Genomic DNA, 21,600 nt, shown 5'->3' on the forward strand with positions numbered 1-21,600 from the left:
CCATGTCCTGTCCTGCTGCTGTGGCCACCGCAACGTGAAACCCACCCACGAGGCTCCGGAGAGCCAGTCAGCCGGTGAGGGGGCTGCCCCGGAGTTTATTTAAGGATCCTCTCTCACCCTGTTCTCTGCCTTCTGCGCACACAGCAGCTGCTGGTGTTTGTGTGTTAGAGATCAGCTTACCCACTGCCCAGCCCTGGGCAGGGGACGGGGTGGGGGTGGGGGGCGGAGGGCAGAAAGAGGGTGGGGCTTTCTCCACTGACAAGGAACTTCAGAAGCCACTGGCAGCTCAGGGCATGGAGCACCCAGGACCCCCAGACTCTGGATTTGGGTCTTTCCTCCAAACTGGAGCTGCTATGCCCCATCCTAGCAAAATTCCTGAGAGGCAAAGGGGGAGGCGGAGGTGGGTCCTCAGCTGCACTGGGCGGGATCCAGGGTGTGGCAGCCTGGGCGGTGGGGAGGGGGCAGGCAGGCGCCAACCGGAGGGCAAGGCCAGACGGGCTGGCGCTGGGGGCTGGCAGCTGGCCCTGCACTGGGGAGTGCTCGGCAGATGGTCCCGTGGAATTACGTGGGTGCCAGCTGGTGGGGCTGAGGCAGGTTTGGGAAGGGGCTGTGTCCTTTCTCCGGGAGGTTGCAGGTCCCTGCGAACAGCCCAGAGGCATTGTGGGTGAGCCAGTGAGGGCCTCTCCGTGCTAGAACCTGCGGGCTCCTTCTGACCTGGGGGGGGGGGGCATTGGACCCCCCGCCCTCGCCCTGTGTCTGCATCCCTGGGCAGAGGACCCTCCTCCCAACGGACACGCCCACGCCCACGTCCCTGCTCACACACGTCCCTTCTAGGACTCGACAGCCTGTTTGGGGGTGAAAGGCCTGACCCTCTCCTGGAGCTGAAGGGCCCTTGGTCTCTTCTCCTGCCCCCACCCCACACCCACCCTCTCGAGCCTGCATGAGGGAGGGGTGCTAATCGCCCTGCACCCCGGCAGCGGGTCCGTGGAGCCATCCCTGCGTTCCCCAGGCCAGGCCCCTCCACTGGAGTCACGGCCCCGTGGCTGCTTACAAAGCCCGGGGGGGGGGGGGGAGTGTGGTCTCCGTAGGTCCAGGCCTCAGTTGAACCCAGGGTGGCGCTGGTGGAGGCTCCTCGCAGCTGGACATGGAGGCCGACCCCTCGCTTCCTCCTCCCAGGAGCTCAGGAAGGACAGGGTCCAGGAGCCCTCAAAGTCTGTCACCAAGAAGGCAGGGTGGGCAGGGAGGGGGGCTGGCCCAGGCAAGGCCCGCCCGCAGGCAGCTGGCTCCCGGGGCCTCGCTTAGCGCCTTGTGCTGCAGTCGCTGTCTGCGGAGCTGGAGCTGCGGCTCCGGCTCCGGCTCCGGCTGCGGCTGCGGCTGAGGCTGCGGCTGCGGGAGCCCAGGCTGGGGCTGCGGGAGCTGGAGCTGCTGCTTGTGCGGGTCCGGCTGCGGCTGTGGGAGTAGCTGCGGCTGGCGGAGCGGCTGCTGCTGCTGCTGTACCAGGAGGAGGTGCTGCTGAGGCCGCTGGACGAGGAGGGGCTGGGCCGGTAGTAGGGGATGGGGCGCTTCCGGGCGCTGCGGAGACCAGGGGGAGAGCATGAGGGCCAGACTCCTCGCCTGCGCCCCAGCCTGCGCCTGTCCCAGGGGAGAGGGAGCCGCCCTTCTCCCTGGAGGTTCCGAGCGCCAGGGAGACAGATCTAGTGCTGACAAGTCCTAAAAAGTGGTAATTTCACCTTTTAACACAGCAGGCCCGGGGCTCAGAGCCTCCGGCTGGCCACGGAGTCTACGTTAAACTTCAGTCCGACTTTGGTTATTTTTACTTTGACTGGAACCTTCTATTTATGGCAGGGAAGGACAATTTTCCATTTACTGTGGTGTCTCAGTTTCCTTTTTAGAGAAATGTATGGCCCTCTAAGAAAAGGCAAGTCTATTTAGAGAAAATTAAGTCAACACTAGGACACTTGAGCAGACAAGGCAAAGGTGGGGGTGGCTGAGGTTTGGGAAACACTGATGAGTTCATGGCATGGACTATTTGGGGTTGACCAAGGAAACCCAAGTCTTTGGAAATGCCACCCTCATGACGTCAGCCTTCCTCTAAGCCATGGCAGCGGGCGCAGGAGTCCCCTCTTTGGCACAAGTTCCTTTCCCTCTCCGGGCCATGAGGGGGCGCCCTGCCCTGCGGGTCTCGGGGCTGATCCTGGAAGGGGCGGCAGGAAAAGCCCGGCAGCCAGCTGGAGGGCAGCACTCAGGCCCGAGACATCGCGTCCACTCAGACCGGCTTCTCTCTGCTGAGACCTCACCTGTTACAGAACCTGGGCACCTGCCCAGCCCGCCCATAGGATGGCACACAGCGGGGCCTGGTGTTCTGCATTTAACTCACAAGCACGTCCACATCTCTGTCTCCTCTCATTCCAGCTCAGATACTCCCGGGACTGATTTCCTCCCACACTTCCTGGCGAGAACTTTCCCGTTCCCCTGGGAAGCGGCCTGGCCAGGATTCCACTCTAAACCCAGGACCCTCCTCCTCACGGCCCTCCGAGCACCTGTGAGCTCCCCCACCTGCTCTCTGACACTGGGTCAGGGTGCAGATACAGTGGGCCTATCTCAGCCTGGATTCTGAGCCTGTGGGTCTGCCCAGCTCCACCCCCGCAAAGGCCCCGGCCCAGTGCTTTGGCCCGACCTCACTCTCTTCCCCAGCCCCGCCTCCTGGCCCCAACTCCGGCCACCGCCCAGGCCACACCCAATCCTCACGCTGGCCCACCCTTCCCAGCCTGGAGGGTGGACTGGGGTGCTGCCTTCGCCCTGAGGTTCTGAGGCAAACTATTTCCGTGGTTAAGGAGTTGGGGGCGATGTGGTCCTGAGCTCCCCCGGGGAGGGGAGGAGGGAGTGGGAGTGAGGGTGAGGTCGCACCGGCCTCCGCCTCCTCTCACCTGGTGATCCTCCGCGCCTCCAGGTGGCTCGGGGAGTCTCTCCGGCGCTTCCTCATGGGCGAGTAGGACCTCCGTCTCCTACGAGGTCGCTCGCGCTCCCGCTGCTGCGAGTTCTTCTCATTGTACTTGGGGTCCCGCTCCCTGAAGGGGTGCGGAGGGGATTACTGGGAAGCTGGGGCTGGCCTGGCTTACTGTGCGAGGTGCTGAGAGGGGCACTCACTTCCTGTGCCCACGCCCTCCCCCCACCGGGGCAGGGGCTGCTCAGGCTCCAGAGGGCGGGAGGGAAGATGGCCGGGCTGTGGAGTCTGCGTGGGTGGGCACCGTGGGCGTGTATGGGCACCGTGGGCAGGGTGGGCACCGTGGGCAGGGTGGGCACCGTGGGCAGGGTGAGCACTGTGGGCAGGGTGGACACCGTGGGCAGGGTGGGCACCGTGGGCATGGGTGGGCACCGTGGGCAGGGTGGGCACCGTGGCAGGGTGGGCACCGTGGGTAGGGTGGGCACTGTGGGCAGTGTGGGCACCGTGGGCACCGTGGTAGGGTGGGCACCGCGGGCAGGGTGAGCACCGTGGGCAGGGTGGGCACAGTGAGCACCGTGGCAGGGTGGGCACCGTGGGTAGGGTGGGCACCGTGGGCAGGGTGGGCACAGTGAGCACCGTGGCAGGGTGGGCACCGTGGGTAGGGTGGGCACCGTGGGTAGGGTGGGCACCGTGCGCAGGGTGGGCACCGTGCGCAGGGTGGGCACCATGGGCGTGGGTGGGCACCGTGGGCGTGGGTGGGCACCGTGGGCATGGGTGGGCACCGTGGGCGTGGGTGGGCACCGTGGGCGTGGGTGGGCACCGTGGGTGTGGGTGGGCACCGTGGGCGAGGGTGGGCACCGTGGGCAGGGTGGGCACCGTGGGTAGGATGGGCACCGTGGGCAGGGTGTCAGCCTTTGAGGGTAGGACGGGGGTGCAGGAGCTGCAGGGGTGAGGATGTGAGGGTTACACAGGCCCTGATGAGTAAGAATTGGGGGCTCAATATGGGGATGAGGGGTACTATGGGGGGTGTGAATGGTGGAGATGTGAATTCTGGGATGTGGCTGTGGGAGCCTTTGGGGTGGGGGTACATTAGGGCACAAGGATATATTTGGGGTCTCAGTTGCCACCCCAGCTTACAAAGGGAACTACAGTTTAATCATCATCCTGCTCCTAGTCTGGCTGGTTTGACCTAAGGGGAGTAGGGGCGGGGCTTGGGGACATTCCACTGTGAGCCTGGGGGCGGGGCCTACTCAGAGGGGCGGGGCCAGTGCCTGGGGGCGGGGCCGGTACCTGCTGGGGCTGTAGCGGGAGTAGCTGGGGCTGCGGCGGGATCCAGAGCTTCTGCTGGGCGGGCTCCTCTTGCCAGACTTGGAGGAGTAGCTGGGAGAGCGCGAGTAGGACCTGGAGGAGAGGAGACCCCTGAGAAGCCTGCTGGGCCCCAGGCCTTCCGTTTCCGGAGCCGCCGGAGGCAGCAGCCCTTCCTGGCATGAAGTGCCCTCCCTGTCACGTGGTTAATAACATGGGCATCTTCCTCTTACCGAGTTCTTCCTATCCTGGTCACTTATTAGCCACGTGACCTTAGGTAGGTGATGCCTCTGGGTCTCTTTTCTCGCCTCTAAAATGGGGGTAATAATAGTACTTACCCCACAGAACTGTAAACTAAATGAGTAAATTAGGGTAAATCACTTAGCATACTAGCACTGAGCCAGCCCGCGGGAAATGTTAGCTATGATGTGTCTATATTATCATATTATGTATTTTACTCTGTGCCAGCATTGAACAGCATTGAACTAAGATAAGCTTTGGGTGCGCTGTCTCATTTAATCCCAGCACATCCTAGGGTTGGGTCCTGTGACCAGTGTTGTGTTTGAGGAAACAGGCACCGGCAGGGGACAGAATTTGCTCAGGACATCTGGGGGAGCTCCTGTTTGCAGGGGGAGCTGGACTGCAGGAAGGCCAGGATGATTAGGTGGACTCTTGCAGACCCTGAGGTTTCGTGTCTGTGCATTCTGCTGCATCCATCTTCCACTTGAGAAAAAGCAGCAATTACCAATCTATTGTGCTCAGAGGTGGGATGCAAACAATGGACACGCCCTCGTCTTCCTGTAGCCACACCCCTTGAAATGTGACCTTGCAGCTCCTCCCACTCACAGGATCACCCCTTGCGTCTGATTGGTCGTTGTGACTTGCTGTGGCTAACAGAATGGCAGAAGGGATATCAGGCATCCCAAGCCAGGACCTCAGAGGCCTCGCACACTTCCGCCCTCTCTCCGCACCTGCCATCGCTGCGTGGAGAAGCCCAGAGAAGGCAGCTGGAAGGTGAGAGGCCACCCGGAGCAAAGCAGCCAGCCCCCGCTCACGGAAGACGTGTACTTGAGCCCGAGAGAGACTGGAAAACCACTCAGCTGAGCCCAGCCCAGACTGCTGATCCACAGAGTCAGAAATTAAATAAATGCTTGTTTAAGGATGCTAAGTTTGGGGGTAATTTTTTTAATTTTTAAAAATATATTTCTTACTGATTTCAGAGAGGAAGGGAGAAGGAGAGAGAGAGAGAGAATCATTCATTGACTGCCTTCTCCATGTCCCCCACTGGGGATCGAGCCTACAACCCGGGCATGTGCCTTGACTGGGAACCGAACTATGACCTCCTAGTTCATAGGTCAACAACACTCAACCACTGAGCCATGCCAGCCGGGTGGGGGGCGGGTATTTTATTTTTGCAGAAACTAATTGACACACATCAGCTCCTCATCATGCCAATAGCAACAATAATAACTAATATTTATTATGTTCCAAGTTGCTCTAAGTGCCTTGTAGTTCTCGGAACAATCCTTCAAGTAAGTATTATTATTTTCATTTTGCAGATGAGGAAACTGAGGCCCAGAGAGATGAGCGGAGGCCCCAGGCGAGCAGCTAGTCCTGGGTAAATGGCATTCAAACTCACGTCCGCCTGCCTCCTCTGCCCACGGGTCCAAGGACATCTCTGGTCTCTGGTACCTCATCAGCTCCCTCGGGAGGAAATGCTGCAGAGCCAAGGTCAGAGGGCACTCACCTTTTCCCAGAGGAGGCGGATCGGCTCCGGGTGTACCTGGGGGAGGCCCTGGGGCTGGGGGATCGGGAGGAGCGGCTGGAAGACCGGGTACTGGCGTGGGAGGAGCTGCGGGAGCACCCTCTCCTGGGGGAGCCCTGGGCTGTGGGCGGGACTGCACTGGACTTCACCGGCGACTGCCGTCCCCTGTGGGAGGGAGAGCATCGTCAGTGCCGCCCGCCGCTCACCGCCCACCTGTGCCTCAGCTGCGGTGCGCTCCGCACCCCCTTCCGCCTCTCCCACCGACCTCCGGGAAGTGGTCCCAGGCCACAGGCTGGAGGAGAGGCAGAGTGGGACACTTCGCAGTAGTTTGGGCCACTGGGCAGGGGCACGGTGGTGAATACATCACATCACGTGCTGGGAGATCTCCCTTCCCAGTCTCTCCCGGCCCTGGATTCCATTCGTGGGAAGGGTGTTGGTGCTGCTGGGTTTCACCCCCTCTCCAGGCTGCAGTCTCCCAGAGAGGAGGCAGGTCACCGTGACTAACCAGGAATAAATGCACCATTTCATCGTGTACCTTTATGGGTGCCTTCTATTTAGGACAAGTGGTACTAATGTTCTATTTAAGGTGGCACCCTAAGTGTCCTTAATGAAGAGGAGTTTATTGAGGTGAGAGGAGTACAGAGGGAGGGTGAGAATCGAGAAGCTGGATTGAGTTTGGGAAACCATGGTGTCGCCAGTTTGGGAGAACTGAGACCCAAAGGGTTAGCGGCTTGTTCAGAACCACCAAGGACAGCGACCGCCCTGTGCTCTCACTGCCCAGGGCCACTCGGGCCGTCAGGACCTGCTCACTTGGCTTGGACCAAGGGTCAAGGGTCAAGTTCCAACAACATTAGCAGGTTTCGCGGTTCAGCCCTCAGGCTCAGCTCTCCCCTCTGGACTCTGGGCCTTGCGGACTGTTAGTTCCTCCTGGAATGTCCCTGTCCCCTCCCTGTCCCCTCCCTGGGAGCATCCCCACCGCCTGGCACCCTTTTCTCCCCTCTTCACCTGAAAACTACTCAGGGTTCAGGCTTTAGTCTGACCTCACCTTTTCAGGGAACCCTTCCTTGACACCCCCCGAATCTGGCTGGGTGCCCTCCAGTGTGCCCCCGCCCCCATGCCTCCCTCTGCCCAATAAGACCTCTTGGCCTCATAGCTGTTCCTTCCTCCTGCAGACACTGAGCGCCTTGGGGACGCTGTCCCAGCCCCTGTCCCAGCCCCCGATACCTGGGCGCTAGGCTGTCAACACACAGCTGCGGAACAAGCACCTGGAGACGCCCAGGGCCCTGGCCCTTCACAGGCATCATCTCACTCGGTCCCACCAACAGCCTAGTGAAGCGGCACCACTGTTACCCCCAGTTCACAGAGGACTCCAGGCCTCCCGGACTCCCCAAACGGATCTGTCCAGCTCCGAGCCCATGCCCCTGCACCTCGCCAGCTCCCCACCTTCACGGATGAGGGTTCCCCGGATTTAGAGCTGATGCCTCTTGCACTCAGCCATCTGCTCAGAGCTGACATGACACAAATAGCCGTGGATTTAAAGATCATTTACATTTCAAAGTGCACGGCTGGGGCTGAATTATTTCACGTGACTGTCCACATCGAGCAGGTTAAACAGGTAACTGCTCGATGCTTCTAGGCGTTGCTCCAGTTCCGGGGACAGACCTGTGTTTGGATCCGGTGTTGACCCTCATAACTACTCGGAGCCTCAGTTTCCCCTGCCGCTCTAAAGGGGTTATAAGGGGACCGATCCCGTAAAGGGTTCAGCGTGCAGGAAGGTGATTCAGGGAAGCACGTGGCACAGGACCTGGCATGTGTCAGGGCTCCGTAAATACCAGCTGCCGCTATTTCTCCTGCTGCTGGCGTTTCCGTCGCTACTCTCGGTGCGCCTTGCGTAACAGCCTGTGTCAGTAGACACGTGTCCCCGCTCATCTGGAAATGTCACTCCTGTTCTGGAGACAGTGACATTTGCTCTGGCCCAGCCCTGGCTCCCAGCCAAGCTTGGGCGTGAACTGGGGTCAGGGATGTCCTGAGGCGGCGAACCAGAGGCCAGGTCTCGGTGTGGATGCCGCGCGGTGTCCAGGACAGAAGTGGCTATGTGCTGGGCACATGGGGGCTCTGTCCTTGCAGACGGCTCTGCGGCCGCGGCTGTGCTGTCTTTCCGACCTGGGCCGGTTCCCCCTCCTTAGGCATCCTGGTGGGCCCCGCTCCCGGAGGTCCCCATACTCGCAGGAGGTCCCCATATTGATGCTGACACCCTATCGATCGGCATAGCGCCTTACGGCCCAGAGCTCCTGGGCTCCGGGGTCCCCCAGCCTCAGCCTCCCCAATCCTGTCTTCTGAAACCGGCCACTGTGAACCAGAGCAGACCCCATCCCCAGAAGGAAGACCCCACTGTTGTATGGCGGAGTGCAAGCCCGTCCTTCCCACCCTCCTCACCTCTGCATCTCCCCCATTAATACTCGCTCCCGGGGAGAAGGGCCCCCGCTTTTGTATCTCCAGCACAACCAGGGTCCGGCCTGTGGGAGGTGCCTGGAGCTGAGGGATGAGACCCTGCATGAGTGTGGGGAGGGAGTGGGCAGCAAACTGCAGCAGCTGCTGCCCAGGCGCTGTCCTCGGTGATGAGAGCGTTACAACGGTCTCCTATGTGGCTGCACGGAAGTGTTTTCCACAGAAAACTGCACCCAGCAGGTGTGTGAAATGGGCAAGAGGCATGTAAAGTTTTATATCTACAACTTTCCACAAGTTCAGCCTATCCCGCTGTCACCATTCCCCACGGAAGGGTACATTTGTTATAAATAACTAGAGGCCCGGTGCATGAATTCATGCACGGGTGGGGTCCCTCCGGGTGGCCTGCAGGGATCGGGCTGAAACCTGCATTCCAACGCCACCTGTAGCTCCTACCTGCCGCTCCCGCTCATCCCGGCCCCACTTGCCTGCCATGGGCTCGCGCCCAATCAGTCCCGATCGGGAGAGGCTCGTGCTGCCACAGCAGTGCTCGCCAGCCGAGCCCTGCATCTGGCACCCTCTCAAGGGGAGCAGCCTGTGGGATGGAGGCTGAAACCAGCTCTCCAACATCCCCTGAGGGGTCCTGGATTGCGAGAGGGCGCAGGCCAGGCTAAGGGACCCCACCAGTGCACAATCTGGCTGGGGAGGGACCATGGGAGGGCTCCAGGGTGTGTCTGACTCATCTGGCTCAGTCCCTATCCGCTGGACCCCAGCAGCGAGCTAACCTACCGGTCAGAGCATCTGCCGCCTGGTGGTCAGTGTATGTCATAGCGACCGATTGACCGGTCAACTGTCTGCCCCCTGGTGGTCTGTGCACGTCATAGCAAGCGGTTGAGTAGCCTAAGCATATCATTAGCATATTACGCTTTGATTGGTTGTTCGGTTGTTCTGCTGTTTGGTCTATTTGCATATTACCCTTTTATTATATAGGATAAGCCTGACCCCAAGCCCAGCTCACATGAGGGCCCACTCTTGGTGGTGTCCATTCTGTGGGCTTTGACAAGTGTATGATGACACGTAATCACCATTACAGTCTCATACACCATCGCTTCCTTGTCCTAAGAATTCTCTGTGCTCGGCCTACTCCCCCCACTCCCTGCACAGCCCCCGGTGACCGCTGGTTCTTTTACTGTCTCCAGTTTTGCCTTTTCCAGATGTGATACAGTTGGAATCATACGGTAGGCAGCCTTTTCAGATTGGCTTCTTTCACTTAGTAGTATGGATTTTAAGGTTCCTCCATGTCGTTTCATGACTTAAAAGCTCATTTCTTTTTGGCTCTGAATTAATATTCCACTGTCTGGAAGGACCACAGATTATTTCTCCATTCATCTACTACAGGACATCTTGGTTACTTAAAAATGAAGCTGTTATCAATTGCAGGTTTTTGTGTGGACATACATTTTCAATACATTTGGGTAAATACTGGGGTCTATTTTTGAATGACAGCGACTTATTCTATACAAGAATCCAGCCTCCCCTGGCCAGAGTGGTTGGTCCACTGCGGCAAAGGGCCCACGCTGGCCGAGCAGAGCCGATGGGCGCCTGCCCTGGTGTGCTGATGAAGTTCGGGGAAAGAGGCATTCCCCTGCCAGTGGCTGGCTATCAGATGGAATGTTAGCTGGATGGCACGGCTGCCAGTGCTTTGAGAGGGCCTGCTCGAGAATGAAGCAACAGAGAGGGAAGCAGAGCTGAGAGATGTGATGGGAAAGACAGATTCCCAAGGATATATTTTTGAGCCCCTGGATCCAGCTGTACCTGAAGCTGAATATTTCAAAAAACATTTTAAAAAAGCAGGATTTGTTAAAAACGATGCCAGTTGGAGTTTTTTCCTCTTGCAAATAAAAGACTCCCGGGTCGGAGCCCAGTGGGAGGTGCAGGGTAGGGGTGCGAGGCTGCGATGCAGAGCTAAGGGGGTCCCCTCCTCCCGCCCAGGGCACTGACCTTGGCTCTCTGCCCCTGCTGGTGGGGGAGAGATTCTCCGGAGCCGTCCCCTTGTTCTGGGGAGAGGAGGTGGTGAAGGAGTTCCCTGAATCAGAGGTGTTGCCGCTGTTGAGGTCCCGGCCCTGGCTGCGTTCCCCGCCGGGGCTCTCCTTCTCCGGACCCCGAGACCTGCTGGAGCTGATCTGCGTGGAGGGTGGCGAGGAGGTGTCATTGCCTGAGTCGTACTCCTGGGAGCGGCCGCGGCGGGTGGCGAACGGGCTGGCTGTTTTGGTAAAGAGGTCAGCAGCAGACCCCGACCCAGTGATCTGAAAGCAAAAACACCCGTTGGACGCCTGAGCAGCGGCCCGCGGCTGCGTCTAGATAACCTAGAAATGTTTACCGTCATGATGCACTGTAACGAGAGGAAAGAGAGAAAGAAGAGACGCCAAAAAACAAAAGCACAAATTCCTGAAAGAATACCACAGAAAGGAGATATTTTACCCCCTGCTAGGATAACTGGAAGATTTAGGTATCATGCAGAGAAAAAGCATGCGATCCAGATTAAACAAAAGAAAAAGGAAATTATACAAAATTTAATTTCTAATGAATTAACGCAAACCAAAGAGGCAACTTAATAGAAAGGGGGGTGGATACACCCTTAATCTAAAACAATAACAAAATAAAGGAAGGGGAAGGGGAAAGAAATGGGACTGTGGGCCTGAAAAAAAAAATTATCTTGGAACTGAAAAAAATAAAAAAGATAAAGCCAAAATTTTGAACTTCAACCAAATTCTCAATGATTTGGACTATTTTTTTCTTTTTAAATAAAAAGTTGCCTGAATAGATCCTTAAACAAATATCACATGGGGAAAAGAAATGAAATAAAGATGAGCTTTTAAAAATATATATGTAGAGTCAAGGTCACAAAATGACATTTTAGTAGTGTTCAATTAAAGGGGAACAGAAAGGGGGCGGGGCAAAAGGAAGTCAAACAGTCTGACTGAAAACAAACAAAAAGCTCTATGGCCTCTGTGTGCGTCCTTCCCCCGGAGCAGGTGGCTAAGGCTCTCGAGTGGCTTCTAATAAATGCTCTCATGTCTTTGCGGATTTTATCCACTTACCGAGCAAGAGCTCCTCCTTTAGTAGGTAGGTAAGGTGTAAGAGAAAGGGAAGAGCGGGCAACGTGAGTCCATCATTAGAGTCGCAAATGACAAGAAAACACACACACCTTTCTGCACACCCTCACGCTGGGCCCTGAACTCCGCGTTTTGGTTTCTCCGGGTTCTGGACAGGGGAGGCGGCCGAGCTGTTCGCGTCCTCTGTGGGGACCTCGAGCTGCCAGCGCTACCTGGCGTCAGTCCCTGAGTGCCCGAGCTGGACCCAGAACGCTCGCGGACATGCGCACGGGGCCACAGCTGCATCTGTCTGGGTGCCGGGATCAGGCCACACAGGGAGGGTCTGCTTGCAACAAAGGGCTTGGGGAGGGGCTTGGAGATTTGGCTTTGGGGTGACTGGGAACGAGGAGGGGTTCTCAGAATCCTGCTTGGGGTTCACCTAAGACAGACGGAGTGAAGGGGTGCTGGAGAGCCCGCCCGTGGGAAGGTGGTGTGTTTAGAAGCCAGTGGCTGGTTTTCTCTCCAGGTTCTGGGTGTCTCACACCTGGGGTGACCCGTGTTTGGTTCTGGTCCCCGCCAACAGTGCAGGCGTATTTAGCTGCGGCAAGAGGAACCCCTGCCTGGGCCTCCTCCAACGATAACCATCCCCATGGGATCGAGAGGGCGCCTGGGGAACGACTCTCCGGCACCAAGACCCCAGAACCCTGTTTAAATGGCCCCAAGCCCCGGGGTCTCTGCGGCTCATCCTGGATCTACCTGTTCTCGAAGGCGTACACACTCCTAGCTCCAAGGGGCTCTCTGGACAGGCCTTGGAGGCTCAGGCTGAGGTGTCAGCGTGCAGGCGTGGGAGGCCCATCCAGGTGCCGCGTGGTGTAGGAGGCGGATGAGAAGGGGGGGGCAGGCCCTGGGCAGGTTCCCACACTGCCACGCCCTGCCCGGCTCTCTGAAGGGCCTGAGGTCCCCGATCAGAGCAGAGATGCTTGTGAAGACATGCAGGAGCACAGCCTTCACTGAAGCCCGCTGGCCTGGCTTACAAACATGCGGACGGACAGCATGTGGGCTGCCTTGAGACGCTCGCCCCCGACCCCGCACGTCCTCGTGTGGGTCTCACCGTCAGCAGCCTGCGGCCCCCACTGTATCTCCCGCTCTGGGCTTCCTGAAGGAACATTCCTGCCTTCAGCAGCTGGCCTGAGGGTGAGCCAGGAGCACCGCAGCTGGGAGCGGCACAGGCCCCTCCGGCAGCTCAGCATGGCTCCGGGCCGGGAGGCGGGGCTTCCCCGTGGGCGCTCCCGGGAGGCTTTGAGCACAGCCAAGGGATGGCCCAGCGGTGCCACGTTCTACCCAGCACGGCTGCTGCGTTCCCTGCCTGGGTCCTGGCTAGCTGTGCCCTGGAGAAGGGACCTCAACATAAGGCTGCTCAGGCGGAGTTTCTAGCTCCTTTTGGTCTTCCTGTTTGCAATGTGGATGTCACCTCTTCCCTGCCTCTGGGGTGGGAAAGGTAGGGTGTATTTCCACAGCCGGTCAGGAGTCAGACAGCGCCATGCCAGGCAGCTAGACCGGGCCGAGCGCTGGGGCGAGCGCTCAGCTGGGGCGTGGTCCAGGGATGGGCTCCAAGACTCGGCCTCAGAGGTGGTGGATGTCACTGGTGAGCCAGGCAAGCCCTCCTTGGAGAGAACCAGGCTCAAGGGAAGGGACTGTGAGAACAACGATCCCGTGGTCCCTGGCCTCCTCGCGGGGGCAGCCGGCTGGGCCTTTCTCTCCCCAGAACCTGGCAGAGCTGGGCCCTCCCCTTGTCTGTGCGCAAAGCCTTGTCTACTAATTTCCCATGATTGGCCCTGCTGCATCGTGGGTCCCCGTCGGCAAAGATTTGGCAAGTGGGAGGCCCCTCAGGGCTGGTGGAGGCAGAGGGGACCTTTTCTTCTCAACCCCACACCTGTGCTCACGGGGACACTTTTGGAGCGTCTCTACCTGACCACAGCCAATACCCACACGGGACTTGCGAGCTTAGAACCAAGAATTCTATATGGCATCGTGCTTTCCATCATCACCAGCGAACAGAGATAAAGGTGCTACTGCAGTGTTCCCACGGGGTTGGCCCTGGTGCCTGAAAATATCCACCTCTCTGGCCTGTTTAAAGGTCCCGCTGCTCGGGATGAATCTCAATTCTGTGACATACATGACGCATCCTTTACAGCCCACCCTCTGGGCTGCGGCGTCCCAGGTCGGTATTCACAACTGGCCTGGTCAGTGGGCCGGTGGGGGGGTTAATTCCACTCCACGGCCCGGGGCACACCAGTGTGATGTAACATCCCTGGCAGGTGCCGGACATACAATTCTTCTCCCTCTATCTGACCTGCTTGGATTGGAGTATTAACCGGGGATGGGGTGGGGGCGGGAGGGCATTCATCCCTGCTTCTTCCCCGAGATCTATTTGGTTCTGTCTTTCACGTCTTGGTGGCTCTGTCTGTATTTCCAGGGACAGGACATTTTAATAAATTCATTAGGGATGTCTGGTTAGTTTCATGGCTTCGCAGCCTCAGACTCTACCTTTCCCAGAGCTTGCCATTCACCCCACACAAAGAGGAGGCACAACTGAAGGGAGCTAGAGACGAATGTGTGTGTGTGTGTGTGTGTGTGTGTGTGTGTGTGTGTGTGTGTGTGTAACAGCTACGAGGACGCACAGGAGACCAAGTCTCGACTTTGTGACAGGCAGACAACAGGCCTCAGTCCCTGGCCTCTGCCCTCCTGTCTCGGGGGTCTCCTTCTGAGCGGGCACCCCCTCCAGCATGGAAGATGCAAACAGTGGCCCGTACCACACTGACACCAGGGGCAGCTCCCCGCCGCCCCCCCCAACCCCCCCGCCCCCGTCGCATAACAGGCCTCTCAAATTCATCTCCGAGCTCTTCTCCATCCACTGCACTTTCTCCTCTAGGCCTGTAGCTGCCTCCTGCCCTTTCTTCCCGGCTTGGTTGCAAAACGGTGCTCAAGATCCTTGCTAGCAGTCACCTAGACCTGCTGCCCAGTAACAGTGTCTTCAGGGAACCAGGGACCCCATTTAAGACGGGGCGCTCCTCAGACCAGGGCTGTCCTCTTTGGTCCACGCTGACCCCTTCCTCCGTCTCGGCCTCGCCCACCTTTGGGTCTTGGCATGAACCTTCAGCCCCGTAAGATCTGCTTAGCCACCAGGAGCAACAGCACCGTCTTACTATGGTTCTCTGGGAAATCAAGCCGGGCATTTGAGGGCTGGTAGTTTATCCCAGAGGGCGTGGCTGTAGGGACGCGGGGGGCGGGCGGGGGGGATGAGGTGAGGGAGGGGAGGACCCAGTAGAAGATGCATCAAACCAGCTGCCACAGAGGGCGCTGGAGGGCAGGAGCCAGGGCAGAGCTGACGCCAGGGTCCAGCTCAGCCTGGGCGGGGCCGCGGCACTGACTCCCCACTCCCACCCCTCCCACTCCGGATGAAGCCCGCAATGGCCAGGCCAGGTGGCCTTTGACAGACAGAGACACTGCCTGGCAGCTGGGAGTTGACCATGAGCCCTGGGGGGAGGAGGGTGAAGGGACGGACAGTCGGCTGCAGCCCCCGAGAGGCCCGGGACAGCGGTGCCTTGTTTTAGGTACGCCCCCTTGGTGTGCGCGACCACCAACGTGAACTAACTGGTTTCACCTAACAACCCCGTTTTGGTTCGTGTTGAAGAAATAAGATCTTGCAATGCAGGGTCCACATTCCTGCAGTATCAGCGTGAGAGTCACGGGCGCGGCCTTGTCCTCGGCGCCTGAGCTCTCTGGCCCCGAGCCCCACAAGGCCCCCCACACGGACCCCTGGCTTGTGTCGCAGCTGCCTGGCCCCTGAGACCCCAGAGTCTGTGACCCTCTGTTCTAAGTGTTGTTACCCCGATCACTCTTAAAGCAAAGCAACAGACACGTGTGTCCTGCGTGGCCTGTCTCGCCCTTCCACAGCTATAATGGATTGCTCCTGCTCCCCCATCTCGACCTTTCACCCCTCCTGGCCTTTGCCAATGAAAGGAACGAGGAGACCAGAGCCGTGAAGCCTTATCGATCGGAAGGATTGCCAATCTCAGATTTTTTTTTTAAGGGACAAGCTCCTGGCCCCGGGGAGGAAGCAAGCAGCCCCTCCTGCCTCCTCAGCTCCTCCCGCTGAAGCGCTCGTCCTCCCGCGCTCACCAGCCTGCCGCCTCTCCTTCCCTAACACACTCAGCGTTAACACTTGAGTTTTGCTAATAAGTAATTAAGTCCCCTCACCACGATCTCCGGCTCCCAGCGTTTCACTGGGAGTCTCGCTCAGCCCTCCAGGGAAGCCGGCACTGTTATTTATTGTTTTTGTCTCAAATCATTATTTAATCAAGAACGGGGGAAAAAGACAACCTCTCACTTACACTTTAAAATTTAATTTCAGCTGAATTCTGAGATCAAGAGGCAGCATAGCCTAATAGGTTACAAAAATACAATCAAGAAGAGAATTCCAATTAAGCTGAACAAGTCCATTTGCTGAGCTTCGCAGGGCCCCGTGGAGAGAGATGGCTATAAATTTCTTTTCCTTCCCTGCCATAGGGGGGCTGGGAGTTCTCAAGTGAACCTAGAGCTGCTGGCAGAGCTTTAGCTAGAGGGGCTGGTTGTTTCTTTTAAAAAATCCTTTTGTGGCGCAGACATTAAGTTTATTTTGCTGGCTGTCGTTGTCTTCCTTTGCAAACTAATTAGGAAGACAGCAAGAGAATGGATTCATTGACCTGTTGGGAGTTCATTTGAGAGGAGCAGGGGATGGAGGAGAGGGAGACCTGCAGGGGATTGTGGGGAGGTGACAGAGGCCCCGGGGCTGGAGCCATTGTGCAGGGCTGTGCACCGCATGTGACCTGGGGCCCAGGGCGTGGTCTGGCCTCCTCCTGTCTTTCCCTCCAGATGAGCAGGGCAGCTCCAGCTTCTAATTTCCCTGAAGGCCCTCTTGCTGGCCCCAGCCCACCGGTTCTCGCACTCTCAGCGCGGATCCAGTTGGATGGATTTTCACCAGCCCCAACTGAAACGAGAGGACTCAGTGCAGTCCTCTCGTTTCAGTTGGAAGGAGCTGCATTCAGTGGAAGGAGCTGCATCCATTTAAAGGCGCATCCTTTCTCCTGAGGCCATGCCCTCTGACCTTTTCTGGTGGGGAGATGTCACTTTCATGATAGAAAATCCTGTTTTCTTTCTCTCCCGACTCGGCAAAAGTAAAAGTTGACAATGTCATGCCACTTTCCATTGAAAACACACACAACCCACGGGTCTCACAGCCCCCAAGCCTCAGGCTGCCCTTCTGCATGCTGGTCCCTCTCCTCTAAACCGCAGGGCATGCTGGGCGTGGAGCCTTCCCGTCCGGGGAGAGCCCGGGAGCTTTTGCAGAATCTGCAGGAGCCTGGGCCAGGGCTCCGAAGGCCAGGGCCGCCCACGTGCTGCCCCGTGGCCTCAGTTTCCCTGTTTACAAAATAGGAAGCAAATTGCCATCCCACCCGTCTTTGAGGGTTGTTCTGCGGGTCACCAGAGAGCTTAGCTGTGATTAAACCTTGCAAAGTGAGAGATACTCCAATAACATCACGTCGGGGTCTATCTGCGGTAAGTCTAATAAAGCCACTCTGACAACGAACAATAACCCGCGTGACACTGTGCCCTGAGGGTATGGCCCAAGCACTGGGCAGTTTCCACACAGAACTGCAGCTGCACGAGGCAGGAACCTTGCCTGCTCACCCAGTACCTGGCACACAGTAGGTGCTTCATGCATGTCTTCAAATGAAGGAAGCGTTTATCTCATTCCATCTGCACTACTGCCCGATTAGCCAAGGTACAGACAGGGCACTGAGGCCCAGCGCAGTGAAATGACATGAGGGGGCCATACAGCTACACACCTGGTCTCTGAGGTCGGGCGTTCTGGGTGTGGATCTAACTTCTCCATTGAGTAGCTGCCTCTTCCTAAATTCTTCTAGGCTGTGGTTTCCTCATTGTAAAAGGAGGTATTAGTGGAAGCCCTTGAAGGGCTACTCAGAGAAATGAATCAGATGATACCTGTACAGAGTTCAGCCTAGCACCTGGCACACAGTAGGTGCTCAGTAAGCATTAGTTATTGCTGTTACCCAGGGTCTCGGAGGAAGACAAGGTGAAGAACTTTCGAGTATCCAGACCTGCCTCCAAGTCTTCACCACTGCCCTCTATTGCCTCTTCTTGTAGACAAACGTCGTGAGACCCATTTTTATGGACCCCAAGTTCTGCTTTTTTTTCCTCCTTGTTTTTTGTTGTGGCATCTGTGCAGATTTTTATTGGCAACGAGTTTGTGGCAACCGTCAGCCCAAGCTAGATTCGGGAGGAGAAGAAACAGAGCCTGCTCTTCTCCTAGGTCTAGCTTCCGTCTCGATCAGCCCCGTCCAGACTCCCTCCTAGTTACATGGCGATATGCTTCCTAATTTGTAAACAGGGCATTGCCAAACCTTGTGGCCACCAACCTGCCATTCATTCCGTGCTCTGGCTCTCAGAGTAAGCTTCTGCGGCACAAGCCGTGATTCATACCAGCTCCCCTTCCTCCTAATTGGGCTACCTGCCTAAGTCATTTCACCTCTCTAAGCCTCAGTTTTTCCACCTGAAAAATAGTGATAATGATAGTATCTACCTCAAAAAACTATTCTGTGGATCAAGTGAGGAAAAATCTGTGTAAAATATGTGACAGGGCCTAGCACATAGCAGTATTTCCCCCTCCCTCTGTCATCATCCATCTCATTTTCGTGAACTCCTACTCATCCTTCAAAGCCCAGCTCAAATTTCCTTTATTTATAAAGCCCTCTCAGACACCAAGACAATACTGTCTGGTCCTTCTTCTGTGGTCCTACTACCCATTGTATCTGCTTCCATCACCATTAGAGGTGATGTTACAAATATTCAACAATAATTGGTTTGGTGTGGATACTCTTTCCAAAGGTCACTGGCCTTGGTACTGAAGGGCTGTCCAGTATAACTCTTTAGTTGCTGGACTGTAAGAGGTCCAGAAAGTACCAGAGGAGAAAGGAGATGGCTTTGTTGAATGGGGGTGGGGGAGAGGGCGGGGTGGCAGTGGGGGGTAGAGATGGTGACGACAGGGTCTATTTATCAACTGGTGTGCAAGTATTTGAATATTTTAACAATTGAGGAGGTGCTCACCGGCTCAGTCTCAGCTCTAATTACAACACTTATCTCACTGTGTTGCAGCATTCTGTTGACTACTAGACTGTGAGCTCTGGAGTTCAAGGGGAGTATGTTATTCATGTCTCTGTCTCTCTAAGGCCTGAACGAGATGGTTGAGTGGAGATAAGGAACATGAGTGAGTCTGTGAAGGGTCCCTAAGTCATTTCCTTGGGACCCTCCTTTGGATTTGAGCTCAGGCCCAGCAAGAGGGCTTCAGGTTATCTTTAGCTCACCAAGTAGGATCGCAACGAGACAGGACCCCAGATTTGCATATTCATATATGCAAATATGCCCCTTGATGTGATACACCGCCCTTGATTTTTCCAAGAGCTGTGCATACGAAATGCCTGCAGTGGAGTGGGGCAGGAACCGCGGCACAGGAGACCCTTCGGGCCCCTGTCCTCTCCAGACCCGCACCTCCTGTCCCGGAACTGTCTCCACCCCCGACTCCAGCCTTCACTTCCTGCTTCCTTCGGCTCGTCCTGCTCACCTCTGGTTTCCCAGTCAGTTAGCCTTCTCTGCCCTAAAATAACCCCCAAGTCCTGTTCCAGCCTGCTCACCTTCAAGCCCGCCTCAGTGTCCCTGCACTCATGGCTGTGGATTGTCTTACCCAGTTTTCACCCGTCTGCCGCCGCCTATGAAGGTGCAGACTGCTCCCCACCCACTGGATCCCCAGACCAAGGTCAGAGCTGACCCTTCATAGATGCTCAGTGGGTAACTGGTCGATCGGAACGGATGACCGGACGGGTGATCAATGACAGTGGCGTTGCTGTTCTCTTTATCAGAGAGCTCAGGGACAACGTGGGGCCAGGACGTGGAAAACCTCCGGTCCCCCTGGCACCTCCTCTCACCCCTGCCCTGCCTTTGCAGAAGAGAAGAGGAGAGCGGGTCCGGTGTGGAGGGCACTCAGAGGGCCAGAACTGGGGGGCATCCGATGTGCCCACAAGTCAGGCAACCACGAGTGGGGTGGGCTCAGCCGCCCTCTAGGCCGGAAGGAAACGGAAGGCAGTGGGAGCAGGGCCCGGCTCTAAGTCCCAACTCATCCGCCGTCTAGTCTGGGCCGGAACCACACTCATCTGTGTTACATTACCACCATGGCTGCTACCATTCCTGCTTCCGCTGCCACATCGTGAGCATCGGCCATAACAGCATTTGCCCTCGCCTGCCGCAGCCCAAGGTGCTCACTTACACTGACTCACTGGACCCTCACAACATACCTGTGAGGAGGTCGGCCACGTTATTATCTGGGTTTTGCAGATTTAGAGGAAACAGAGGCACAGCGAATTCATGGAACCTGATGAAGGTCCCGCAGTGGGAGGGGCGGAGCCAGCACCGGGACGCTGTTGTCATGACACCCGCTAACCCGTGCCGGCTCTGCCCCGTGCCCCGCACCAGGAGCGGAGGTTCACCACATGGCTTTGCCTTTGTCCTGACAACGGCTTCTGAAGAAGAGCCTTCTCGCCATGTTTCTAACAGAGGAGGGGACTGTGGCTCCCGCAGCGATGCCCAGCGTGGATCTCACAGCTCTGACTGGCCGTGGCTCCTGGCGTCATGGGCCTTCTGTGAGGCTCAGTTTCTTTTCTTGGGATCGGGGCGTTGTTGGGCGAGCTCTGCAGCTCCCTGCCTTCTACCCACGGACGGGCTTCCAGCTCTTCTGAGAAGGGCTGGGCCCGTGGGGGCATCACGGCTTCAGGAGCCAGCAGCCAGCTCGTCCCCCACTGGCTGTGGGAGGCCCACTCCCCCCGACTTCTGGACAGACCTGCGCTGTCAGGACCCCTCCCAGGCAGGTGACCACACAGCCAGCTGCTCCAGGGCACTTCTTCATGAGGGTCTCGGGGCCACCGAACGGCCATGACCGGGGAGACGGGGCTTTCACTGACTGAGAAGCATTCTTCTGTCCCTGTGGCTTGGACTTTAAACTTATTTCCACCTTCGCAACAATCCCTCCGGGAGACCATTTCCCATTTTGCAGGTGAGAAAGCTGAGGCTGGGAGGGATAAAAGGAATTGTCGAGCCCCGTCTGGGACCGGAGTCGGAACCTCCGCACACAGGGTCCTCAGAGGGCACTGGGGGAGGGCGGCATGCAGGTGCCGCACCCAGCACCCAGGCTCGCCGCGGAGGAGCTGGGAGGTGGCGGTTCCAGCAACGGGGGAGGCAGGGAATTGGGCAACGCGGAACCTCGGTGACTCAGGGCGCCTTGGCAGGTAACGGAGGGTTCAGAATGCACGACGGAGCCAACCAGGGTGTCAATGAGACCCAGCGAGGTTTGTCATCACCTTCTCTCCCCTGACCTCCCAGCAAGCACCTCGGTCCCTGTCTCCCGCCACATCCTCTCTAAGGGAGCAGCCCTCTGAAATCGCCCGTTTGCTCGTGGCCAGACAGATGGGGCCCTCCTACCTGGCAGCCGCTCAGGCAGGCTCCCTCAGGGCTGAATCCCTGTCTGTCTGTCTGTCTGTCCCTTTAGCACCTACAACAGGCCGTCATAGACTTTATGTTGTTGTATATCCCCAACCGCCCCTTCTGTGAGCGAGTTACCGATGAGAAAACCGCGTTTCAATGAGGCTCAGTGACCTTCCCAGAGCGGCACAGCCGGAAGTGGCAACGCTGGGACCGGTCCCCCTCCACCCCCAACCCCTTGCCCAGGGGCTTCGCGGGCGCCGTCTGAAGTCACAGCCCAGCTCGTCACTGCTGACGGGTGTGTGGCCTGAGTCCACTTGCTTTTGCTCTGCTCTGTGGTGTGGACCCAGACCGCAACCTCTCAGAGCCTTTTTTTTTTTTTGGTCCCATCTGTGGAAAGGACTGGGAGAGCAGCTATGCCCACCGTGGCCCCCCCACCCCGCCCCGACCTCTGTGGA

The 21,600-nt window shown here is 57.6% G+C and overlaps 1 protein-coding gene across 1 annotated transcript in view; it reads right to left on the reverse strand.

Moving 5' to 3' along the window:
- Nucleotides 1–1,298: 1,298 nt before the first annotated feature.
- The window catches only part of SRRM4 (serine/arginine repetitive matrix 4), a gene marked incomplete at its 3' end in the record, with an annotated part of 131,901 nt that continues 111,599 nt past the window's right edge, over nucleotides 1,299–21,600 (reverse strand). Inside the window, exons 10-14 of the mRNA XM_079763246.1 lie at nucleotides 10,461–10,765; nucleotides 5,997–6,179; nucleotides 4,235–4,345; nucleotides 2,928–3,068; nucleotides 1,299–1,572 (exon numbers count right to left, since the gene is read on the reverse strand). Coding sequence (XP_079619372.1) covers nucleotides 1,299–1,572; nucleotides 2,928–3,068; nucleotides 4,235–4,345; nucleotides 5,997–6,179; nucleotides 10,461–10,765 — 1,014 coding nt within the window. The remainder of the gene's footprint in view (nucleotides 1,573–2,927; nucleotides 3,069–4,234; nucleotides 4,346–5,996; nucleotides 6,180–10,460; nucleotides 10,766–21,600) is intronic.

The sequence above is a fragment of the Cnephaeus nilssonii genome (genome assembly GCF_951640355.1).
Source record: "Cnephaeus nilssonii genome assembly, chromosome: 22".
Lineage (NCBI taxonomy): Eukaryota > Metazoa > Chordata > Mammalia > Chiroptera > Vespertilionidae > Cnephaeus > Cnephaeus nilssonii.